General features: G+C 38.8%; 1 protein-coding gene across 2 annotated transcripts in view; it reads right to left on the bottom strand.

Moving 5' to 3' along the window:
• The window catches only part of LOC136856885 (uncharacterized), a 518,885-nt gene that overhangs the window by 89,076 nt on the left and 417,598 nt on the right, over window positions 1-12,211 (bottom strand). For both annotated transcript variants that reach the window (XM_067135106.2, XM_067135104.2), the window contains one exon: window positions 11,518-11,669. In XM_067135106.2, the coding sequence (XP_066991207.2) occupies window positions 11,518-11,669 (152 nt within the window). The remainder of the gene's footprint in view (window positions 1-11,517; window positions 11,670-12,211) is intronic.

The following is a 12,211-nucleotide window of genomic DNA, read 5'->3' as shown; positions in this document are numbered from 1 at the left end:
CTTTGATGCAAATGGAGTTAGAATATGGAATTCTCTCTCCCACAACATTAGAGCCATAAAATCCTTAAATTCCTTCAAGTTGTCTTGCCGTGAGCATCTCCTCGATGTGTGCCGCCAGGCTGAATGAATCTGGTAGATTGAATTTGTGTATGAATGTACGTTTACTGTGCTTATGGTATTTTGTGTCATTCAACTTTTAATTTGTAACCAAATTTTTAAGACAGGACTAAGAATATTTATAGAGTTTATGTTATTTTGTTTCACAGTTTGTAATGGTAGTTTTAAGATAAGATTATGAATATTGCTCTCAGATGTACAATGTTAAAGAAGTGTGGTTAAGTGTAAGAGAGGACCATGAGTCCTAACTTCGCCACTACAAATAAAGGCAAATATAAAAATAAAAATAATAATAATAATAATAATAATAATAATAATAATAATAATAATAATAATAATAATAATAATAATAATAATAATAATAATATTTCTCCAAAGACAAGACGACCCTGAATGCAAGATGGCGCCCACTTTTTACTTTTTAAAAATCAAATCAGGCTTAAAAAGTGCTTTATGAAATCATACAAATACCCTTCTTGTACAGAATGAATTTTAAAACTATCTTCGTCTTCACGCCGGACATTGGCATTAGTTAGTTATGCCATACTTTCTTGCGGTTGCACAAATTATTCTTTATTTCTGAGAGTTTTATAATAATGAAAATCCACAGCCTGTTTCCAGTCATTTGACCAGGTCAGGAGTGGAATGAATGAAGCCCCCTTCTAGTGGCGAGTATAGGAATCGTACCGGCTACCAAAGCCTGTCGCATTCCTCTGAGGCGATGATTAATGAATGACACAGGTGAAATGAAATTATATTGGAGTGTGCTGCTGGAATGAATTATGACAGGGAAAACCAGAGTACCCAGAGAAAAATCTGCCCCGCCTCAGCTTTGTCCAGCACAAATCTCACACGGAGTGACCGGGATTTGAACCACGGAACCCAGAGGTGAGAGGCCGGCACTGCCGCCTGAACCACAAAACGTTTCTCAAATCCAAAGAACGACATCAAAACATGCGAGCCTTTGAATTCTTAGAAAGCCCATGCTATTCAGTGGCAGAGTTATAATGCGACCACTGTATCTCACACTTGGTAAAATTAACACTTTTACAGACAGCAGGAACATTTTCGTGATGGATCATTGTGTTGTAAAGACACTTGGAACAGGTTTTGCCGGCAAATTTTCAAAAGGTTTTTGTTGATGTTATGATGCCAATTTCAAGTTAATGGTTATTAAACAAGAGGAAATGAAGAATGATTGTGCAGCTGCAAGAAAATACTGCATAACTAAAGCCAATGTTCTGCATTAGCATGAAGACAAAGATAGCTTAAAAATGCATTATTATTATTATTATTATTATTATTATTATTATTATTATCGTATGGCATTTACAAGCATAATCTGTAAAAATATACAATTAACATACAAATTAAAATATAGAGGTAATTAAACTAGAATGTCCAGCTTCGACAACCAGTCCACTGCACTTGGTGTCAATTCATGCAGAGTCCGTAAACCGCCCTTAAATGCTGACAGTGGACAGCTCTCAACAAGATGAAGCAATGTCTGCTTCTCAGCACCACACTCACACGCAGCACTTTCACAATATCCCCACTTTTTCATCATATATCGGCACCTGCCGTGGCCTGTTCTGAAATGGTTGAGTTTTGACCACTCATGTCGAGGAAGATCGAAACCTGGCACTTTCTTCGTTGGGTCTTTAATCAGAAAGGCATTGGTGGGTGGACATTATTCCCATCGCTGTTACACTGAATTTTTCATAGGAGTGTAGATCAGTCCAGAGTGGATTCCTGGATTTTAACCTCATCACAGGTGGATCTCGTAAGGCATTGAACAAAAGTGAGTTCCTGTGTGCAAAGGTCTTCTTGAGCAACTGTACTTTTGCTGCTTTTCTCCTCAGATTTGGAGGAGCAATGTTTGCTAAAACAGGCAACCAATGAGTAGGAGTGGACCTCACTGTACCAGTAAGAGGGAAGGAGCCTCCCCGAAGAGTGCTAGATAAGGCATTCGGGCGTTCCCTGGGCAACGGTGGTACACCGGCTGATTCTTCCACGAAGGCGCTGCTACACAGCAACAAGCAGATGATAGCAAGTACTATGTCCACTAACAGTCCTTTTCAGGACCAACCAGAACACTTGTCGATCAGACTTGGTAACAATCTCCGCATTTGTCACTTAAATATCGAATCCATATCACCACCAAAGAGTCAGTATCTGTCTCACCTTATGCTGGAGAACAACATGGATTTGATAGCACTACAGGAAACACATACCAGTGACAGTGAAGATCTCTACAGAAGAGGAAAAATAGGTGGTTACAATCTTGCTGGGGGAATCAATGATGAACGTTATGGGATCGCAACTTACACCAGATCCCAGTTAACTGATTTTAGTCACAGCCCAGTATGGGGATAAGAATTTGAAGATAACAATGGGTCCAACCTAAATAACTGGATTGAAGCAAAATCCCCACAACTCGTCCACAATGTTAAACATCCTGGCACATTTCATTCTGGCAGATGGCTAAAGCATTATTCTCCTGACCTGTGCATAGTGTCACAGTCAACTTCTGAGAATCAACACATGATACAACGAAAGGTCATCAGTTCCTTTCCTCACAGTCAACACAGACCAGTAATTATTTACTATGGCACTGAGATCCCTCTTGTGTCTTCAGTACCACAACCTCGTTGGAATTTTCGACTAGCAAAGTGGGATAAATTTGCAGAAGGACTTGATAATACTGTACAGTGGATACGACCAGTTCCTGAAAAATTACAATAGATTTGTCAACGCCACAAAAGCTAATGTTAGGAAGTTCATTCCCCAGGGATATCCTAAGACGTATATACCAGGATGGTCAGAAGAATGTAATCAGCTCTACACCGAATATCAGAACTCTCCTAACAAAACAACAGCTGATGAGTTGCTAAGGGCTATAAATAAATCTAGGAGAGAGAAGTGGCACAGGACTACAGCAGAGATGAACTCCACACACTCTAGTCGTAAAGCCTGGATCCTCATAAGAAAACTTGGTAGTGACCCTACAATGAAATGCAGAAGTTTGCCAATGAACCCAAACACAATTGCCTCCAGACTGACATAAATCTCTAGAGCGAAGATGGACAAGGTACACGCAAGGAGTGTCAAGAAGCAACTAAGAACGAGAAGATCACAGTTGACATCCCATCCGGGGTATTCCTGTGACTTCAGTACCGAAGAACTGGACAAGGCTCTATCCAAGATAAAGATAAATAAAGCTGCTGGCCTGGATGAAATCTATCCTGAGTTTCTGAAGGCCATAGGCCCTGGTACAAAACAATGGCTAGTCAACTTCTTCAATGAAATTCTACGAACTGGTAAACTACGTAAGTTGTTAAAACAAGCCAAAGTAATTGCAGTCTTGAAACCAGGAAAGGAAGGAACTGATGCTTCACATTATCGACCAATTTCACTCCTTAGCGCAATCTACAAGATGCTTGAAAGAATGATACTTAACCGTATCCAGGAAGCAATAGAAAGAGTCATCCCAGTTGGGCAAGGGGGTTTCAGAAAGAATCGTAGTAGTTGTGATCAGGTGTTAACACTGACAACAGAGATTGAAGCAGGATTCCAGAAAAGACTGAAGACTGCTGCAGCTTTTGTCGACCTTACATCAGCCTATGACACGGTCTGGAGAGAGGGACTGTTGCTCAAGTTTGTTCAAGTCATCTCTTGTCAGAAGCTAGCATGCTTACTAAACAACATGTTATCCAACCGTCGACTTGCTGTATTTCTGAATGGTGAAAGAAGCAGGTGGAGATCTCTAAATAATGGTTTACCCCAAGGGTCAGTTTTATCTCCCATTCTATTCAATCTTAAAAATGCATAATGCACAAGGAATGTTTTCTGCGAACTCAAACAAGGATGCTTTAAATAAATCGAAGATGAAATTGTGAGGTATGTGCATGAAAAATGCAAGGACGGAATGGCCATACCATGGCACAATAAACTTGACCTTCAACGTCCGCATCTTTATTATACATCGCTAGCCGCTGAAGTCAGCCAAGGCCGGCAAGTAGGACGTGCGTCTAGCGGCAGCCAGTTGTACCTGACAGTAAAAGTAAATTTTATAGACAGCAGGAATATTTTCCTGATGGATCATCGTATTGTAAGAGACATGGAACAGGAATTACTGACAAATTATCAGTAGGTTCTCTTCGATATTATGATGCCAATTTTAACTGAATTATTATATATTATGATGCCAATTTTAATTGGATTATTATGAAACTATAAGACACACACAGACACAGTCAATGAAAACATACAGAGCAATCCCAAGCGCTACTGAAGTCTCATCAATACCAGGAGAAGGACAGAGTGTATCCCTGCCAGTGTGAAGCACAACAATACAACAGCAGATGGCGTCAATTGCAATGAACTGTTCAACATGTATTTCTTCTCACAGAAACAACCGCTCCCTCCCACAAGTACAGTTTCAAACAGAACCCTATCAAATATAACTACCACACCAAGTGAAGTTCATAACCTTCTTCGAACTCTTCGTACCAATAAAGCTACCAGTCCCGACACTATAGGTCCTCTTTTCTTGAAAAATACTGCCAGCAGCCTTTGCCCCCCCCCCCCCCCCCCCCCCCTCTTTAAATTATTTAACAATGTTTTGACAAAGGGCTATTTTCATAAGACCTGGAAACAGGCAAATATTGTCCCACTACTTAAATCAGACAAATTTAAAGTTCATCTTACCGAACAATTTCTATTCTCCCCACACTACCCTTTATCTTTCGAAAAATTATACAACAGCATCTTCTCGCATTCATCTCATCCTATCTCTCATCCAATCAGCATGCTTTTCAACCAGGTGGCTCTTGTCTAACAAACCTAGCCATTCTGCATAGTTTTGCATCATATGCCATTGCAGCTAAATCACAGCTGGATATTTGCTATGTAGACATTTCTGATGCCTGTTGTTTAACGGGGCCTAACATCTAGGTCATCAGCCCTGTACACATTTCAAACGCTTTCGATTCTGTTGACCAAACTCCCCGAACAATTTAATATACGTAACAGTGTTCTGGCCCTTATTGCTGGCTTTCTACATAACCGCTGGCCGAGAGTGGTAATATCAGGCACGTCATCCACATGGTTACCACACCTCTGGTGTCCTACAAGGCAGTGCTCTTGGACCTTTGCTGTTTCCCTTGTTTATGGACAATCAGCCGTTCAAACTCAACAAACAGCAAATACCCTACTTTTTGCTGAAAACTGCAAAATATTTAGGGAGATCAGGAATCCAGCAGATGCAGCTCTCCTACAGTCCTCACTTAACGTCCCCTTGAAATGGTACCATACTTGGAAACTTATCCCCAATCCACAAAAATGCATCCACATGACCATAACCCTATGTAAATCTCCTCTACTGACCTATTACCTACATGATAAGCCGATCATCGTAGTTGCACAACAGCAAGACTTGGGTGTAATACAGTAGAACCTCGATAATTCGAAATCGGTTAATTCAAAATCCCACGTAATTCGAAGAAGCTCTCGTTCCCGGAAACATGAGATACAGTTTTGCATGTTATTTAAATTGTTTAATTCGAAATACGGATAATTCATAATTCGAAGTACAATGTCGGCCCCATTACCGAAATTCAGACTTTTAATTCGAGTAAATATCAACTCGAAATTTATCCGCGTCATAATAGAACGCGTGTTCTGGAACGTGAAGGGGTAGCTTTCCGCACTTACACTCACTTCGGTGGGTCTACAGTGCGCTTCATGACTGCCAAGTTGAATGAAATCGGAATTCTTTTGTATTCAACCTTTTAAGGAACGCCGTAATATCACGCAACAGGCAGTGTGGGAAAACAGAATGCGCAAACACTGGCGATGCCGACAGTTGACGAAAAAGCGTGGCTCATATAATAAATTCGTAGGCACCGACCAATACTGTCATTGTCGATGAAACTGCATTGCTTTATTTTAATGCGAGCCCAAATGGTCTTATGGTTTTGAAGGAGAAAGTGCCAGCCGGTGAATCGTACAAGGGTCGGGGATGGGGGTCATTGTAGTGCATTGCAATTGCAATGCACATGGAAGCGAGAAACTTTATCTCCTCGTCATAGAAAAGTTCGATAAGCTACAATGTTTTAAGGGCGTCGGGCACTTTCCATCCCAGTACAAAGCATCTAAAAATGCAAACAGTACAGATATCCAAAAAATAATGCATTTGCACAGGGGAACCAGCATAATTTATCCTCGTCTTTGAAATGTGTGACTTTTTTCTTTTGTTGCGTGAGGTTATGTTCGTCAGTGATTTATCCAAGTGCATTATTTGAACATTGTAAATGCACCTTGTTGGATACATTTCGGAAATAGTTTTTCCATGGCATTCGAAAGGTTTAAACTGTGAATCGAGGTGATTGCATGTATTAATGGGTCTTAGAATACTTTGTGACCCGGCATGTGTTTACATTTCTGAAGTACGAGAGAAGTGCCATGGCGGGAAATCGTACAAGGATAGAGTCATAGGAAAGTTTGATTTTAAGGGCATCGGGTACTTTCTGTGTAAATACAAGGCATCTAAAATGCATACAGTATAGTACTCCAATGAATAAAGCACTTGCACATGGAAGCCAGCATAGATTTCTCCTCGTCTTTGAATCGTGCTTTTTTTCTTTCTTTCTTTCTTTCTTTCTTTCTTTCTTTCTTTCGTTGAGTGAGGTTATATTTGCCAGTGAGATATGCATGTGCATTATTTGAATACTGTAAATGCACATTTTTGGATAAATTTTGGAAATATTTCTTTTTTCATGGCATTTGAAAGGTATAAACTGTAAATCAAGGTTAAATGCATGCAGTAACGGGCCTTAGAATATTTTGTAACGCTGCAAGGGTTGGTACTTCTGAATTGCAAATTGGCGGTTAATTCGAAATCACGTCATTCGAAGTCCGATTTTTGAGTCCCAACGACTTTGAATTAACGAGGTTTTACTGTATTCAGTACGAAATTACAATTCAAAAACCACATAGAAACATACACAACCAAGGCTATAAAACTACTAGGCATTCTGTACTGTTTCACAGAAATTTCTGATCCCAGTGCTCTTCATCACTTCTTCCTCTTGATCATTCAACCTCTCCTGAACTACTGCTCTCCAATTTGGACAACAGCCTCCCTCTCCCTATTAACTAGTTAGGGAGTATCCTTCTTTGCTGCAACTGTAAGGAACAGAAACGCCAAGCTCAGAAATCTGTCTAGCAGGTATTAAGGACAATAAATGTGTCACTTCTGCACATGCGGTGACAGGGAGCTGACCAAGTTTCCTCCACGGGATCTTAAATGGGCATTACCGCTCGGAACCTCTTGTCTCTTCTCTCTCAGTGTTCCTTCCCGCTCTACCAGAACCAAATATCTTCTCCACATTCCCCACACTCAGCACTCAATACTTAAACAATTTTTCCTAATCTGCCTCCCAACTCTCTTTAACACTATAAATAGGAGACAAGAGCTTTATATTGTATCAAGTAAAGGTATATTTGAGAGGGGTGTAAATATTCCCTTAAGGATAACTTGATGTGTGAAGTGGTTATACAGCCATCTTGAACAAAGACGTGGCTGTGAACATGGATATTCCCATGGTTTTTTATTTGTACAGTTGTTATTAGTAGGCTATGTACCTGATCTTGTTTTCTTTTGTTATGTTTGTTGTATTTTGTTATGAAAGTTTACATTATGTTATTAATTAGTCTGTTGACAGTACAAGTGGAATTTGCTCAGTGTAGCTGTATCTTGTGCTCAGTGAATGAATAAATAAATAAAATAAAAAGAAACAAACCTAAAACAACATAAAATCTTTAGTTCCTTAATAAATAACAAGTCCCGTCAGAAATCCAATCAAAATACAACTCCCAAATCAGACAATGAAATGCTCTCATCACTTGAACTGAACAGTAACCAGTTCAGCAAATACTTCACAGTGACAAGTTAGCTAAATATCTTTCATCAGCACACCCTATTGTTGGCTCAGCATGGGATGGAATTACCACCAGTACTGAGAATTACATGCTGCCTAAAAGTCCTAATGAAGTCATAAAATGTATTCAACTAAAGTTGTTACAGACGCAAAAATTGGTATTTGTATTTCCTTTAAAAACAGAGAAAAACACATTTTTGGGGGAAAGTCATCTTGAGGGGCGGAGGTGAAAAGGAGTTGAATTACTTTTATGAGGACACATATCTGAAAAACTGAAGATGTTACAGTCGTGATAATTCGTATTTAGAAGATCCTTTACTAATAAAGAAACAAGTATATTTGCCAGAAAATTCACTTAGGTTGGAGGGGGGTGGGGGGGGTGGGGGAGTGTGAAAGAAGTGAAAAAAAGTGAATTCTTTTTATGGGGTAACTTATGTCTCAAAACTGAGGGTAACAGACATGAACATTGGTATTTGGAATCTCCTTTAAGCATACAGAAACACGCCTTCTTTCTTTGGGGGGGAGGGGAAATCAACTTAACGGCGGTGGGGTGGAAAAGGAGGTGAGACCAATTGATTTTACTGTTCATAATGTACTTGATTCTGATCATAAACCGATAATTTTTTATCTTTCCTCAGTTCGTTTTCAAGAGGCATCTTTTCCTTTGAAGAACTTAAAGTTAGATTACAGTACATTCTCCTGGCACATAAATAAAAATTTAAACACATAGGAATGACATTGACCGTGCAATTGTTCACCTCTATAACAAGGTCAATAATGCACGGAAGTATATCATTCGTATCGACAGAAATCCCGCACACTTGCCTACGCGCGACAATGGTGCTGGTCACATTGTCACCAACGACAATGGCAGCAGATGTAATTTACCGCCAAGTAACAGTCTCGCATCTTGTTACGTGGTCCAGAACAACAACAACAACAACAACAACAACAATAATAATAATAATAATGGCGGTCGAGTGAGATGCGAGGCACGGAGTGCTCCCGTTTGTACGTTGTTTATGGCCGAAATACCGTGAATTTGTGGAAAAGTTTTTGACTGTTGGGTGAAGTGAGTGTCAAATTTCCGTAAGATGATATGTAATTCACTGGTTTAGCAGTGTTTGAAATATAAGCCAGTCTTGGAGTCTTTATTTCGTGGATATTCTTGTATTAATGGACACAACATTATTCAGGGTCAAATCAAATCAAAATCTCTTTATTTGCAAATGAGGTGTCTACCTCGGTGGCAAATGGCACACTAAAATACATTATTGTCAAGCACTAAATATTAAATTAACAAGAGAAGAAAATTTTCCTATAATACAATATTATACAATTTACGCTAACAATTTTCTCTATTAAACACACAGCTCATCCTTAATGCTTTATATTGTTTACAAAATTCTACTTATAATATCCCAAGCACTGTGCAGTTTCTAACTTGTTTGAAGAACGACTTGCAAATCAACCAGCTGAACAACGAAACCTATGTGGACCAGAGGTCTAGTACATCAATGGGAGGGTCATTCAGACTTGAAATACACTATAATGAAATTTGTTAAGTCATGATTAAAAACGATAGTACTGGTATACAGAGAGATTTTTTTTTTTTTTTTTTTTGCTTTACGTCGCACCAACACAGATAGGTTTTATGGCGACGATGGGACAGGAAAGGGCTAGGAGTGGGAAGGAAGCGGCCGTGGCCTTAATTAAGGTACAGCCCCAGCATTTGCCTGGTGTGAAAATGGGAAACCACGGAAAACCATTTTCAGGGCTGCCGACAGTGGGGTTCGAACCTACTATCTCCCGAGTACTGGATACTGGCCGCACTTAAGCGACTGCAGCTATCGAGCTCGGTACAAACGAGTGGGGAAACGTGCAAGTGTAAATAGAGCAAGTTATGATGTAGACAGGTGTTATGCACACAGGGTCAAGAAAAATAATAAAAACAAGAACGTGATACTAACGCGGTCTATGAAAAAAATGGATATGCGACCTTTGATGAAATGGCTACCGAGATTATCGTTATCGTTCGCCAAATTATGAGAGTTTGAGAAGAGACCTTGAAAAATGCACAGGATGATATCCGTTGTCTTCTCGATCATGAAAACATTGTAGAAGAGAAGTAGGAATAATACGCGACAGTAAAAAAATTGAAAGCAGCCCCAACGAAAACACGCAACATAAACTACGTTTCGCCCATAACAGCAGCAAATCGCTTTGATATCCTTGGGAATACAGAAGACATTACAGCTGATTACACTTAGTTCTTTGGTATAATAGCTGATGCTAATTTAACATGGGAACAAAATATAAAAAGTATTTTCTTTAAAGTTTCACCTTTTCTTTTTGTATTAGGATACATCCCTATCTTTCATATGAAATAAAGAGAAGAGTATATTATTCAACAGTTGATACCCATATACAGTATTTACAGGTTGTTTGGTCATTCTGCAAAATACCATTATTTAAGCAATTGGAAATACTTCAAAACAGAACTGTCAACTGCTTTCATCCTCTAAGATATGATATGTACTTAACTATTCACATTCTACCCCTTAAATACTAGGCTCAATATCATGCTGCCACCTTTATCTACTGCATAATCAACAACCTAATGCACTCACTTACCACTGTACATCAAAATAAGCAAATTCATCACTACTGTACAATATCCAACTCAGATGTCCACATTACAAGCATATGTCAACCAGATATGGTATATCTAATGCACTATATAATCAATCTCATTTTATAATAGTTTACCACCCAGAATAAAAGCCCTATGCAACCAATTTCAATCCCATCTGAAGTATGTGTGGTCATTACTCTGTATTAATAGCTTCTAATAAGCATTTTGTTTAAAAGATAAACATTTTATTGTTTATCACTGTAGATAAAATGTTTAACTTGTAATCTGTAGCAATAACTGTTATAGTCTGCTGAAACAGAATTGTATAGCTCCCTAAGAGCCCTAGACTCTGAGTAGCAATATCTATGAAAGAAAGAAAGAAAGAAAGAATTCTATTAGGAAATCACCAAACTATTTTCTTTAACTGTTTAACTTAGCACTAACATGTAGCAGTTTATGGCAAAACTGCAAAGGGGAAGAGTGGACTGGGAAGGAAGCAGTTATGAACATGATTAGGGAGCAGCCTCAGCATTTGCCTGATGTGAAAATGGGGAAACAAGAGAAATCCATCTTCTAGGTCGCTGTCAATGGAGTTTAAACATAATATCTCTTGAATGCAAGCTTACAATATACTCAAACTGAAGAATGCAAACAGTACAACCACCACAAGAAAGGATTACAACATATCCTACATTTTACCAGAAAAAAGGACAACCCCAATTAATGACAAACCTCTCCAGGAGATGCCTTCACTAAGATGTGAAGTGCTTCCTTCCAACTCAGCCAATATGTTGAGACTGTCTAACCCAATTTAGGACTAACCTCTTTAGGAGATGCCCTCACTAAGATGTCATTTGCTTCCTTATTGTTCAGCTCAGCCAATATGTTGAGATTGCCAAAGATAGTCTTCAAAGTCACTTTACTTTCTTCAAGGAGTTTCTCAGGCAGCAATGTAATTCTTCGTTGAGTATCATCTGCAAGTAATAAAATTAATAAACATAGCAGAGTAGCAAAGAACTCTAGATGACTCTAGAAATAACAACAACAACAACAACAATAATAATAATAATAATAATAATAATAATAATAATAATAATAATAATAATAATAATAATAATAATAATAATGTGTATGTATGTTGGGTATTCAGACTGAAGGCTGGTTTGATCCTCCACAGATCTGCCAACCACTGCCATAGATAGCATAGTGTCACCAAAGAGGCATACTAGGTACTAGGGAAATGAGGAGTGAGATGGTTTCCTGTTGCTTTCCTCACAGCACCAGAAGTTGCTATGAACAATATTTTCACACCTTTCATAACAGGAACTGGATGCATAAGGAATGGAATTACTAGCATCATGCATACCTCTGTCACTTTCATATTATCAAAGCCAAGGATGAGACAGACAGGTCAATGAAAGTAACACATTTATTCTAGCCCAAACCAGAGGACACAGTGCACTGTAAACACTACATCTCACCAGCAAAGGTATATCATTAGTGTATCCCTACCGTA

The sequence above is a fragment of the Anabrus simplex genome, chromosome 1 (assembly GCF_040414725.1).
Source record: "Anabrus simplex isolate iqAnaSimp1 chromosome 1, ASM4041472v1, whole genome shotgun sequence".
NCBI lineage: Eukaryota > Metazoa > Arthropoda > Insecta > Orthoptera > Tettigoniidae > Anabrus > Anabrus simplex.
Note: the sequence above shows the minus strand (reverse complement) of the source record. Positions and strands in the feature narration are given on the sequence as shown.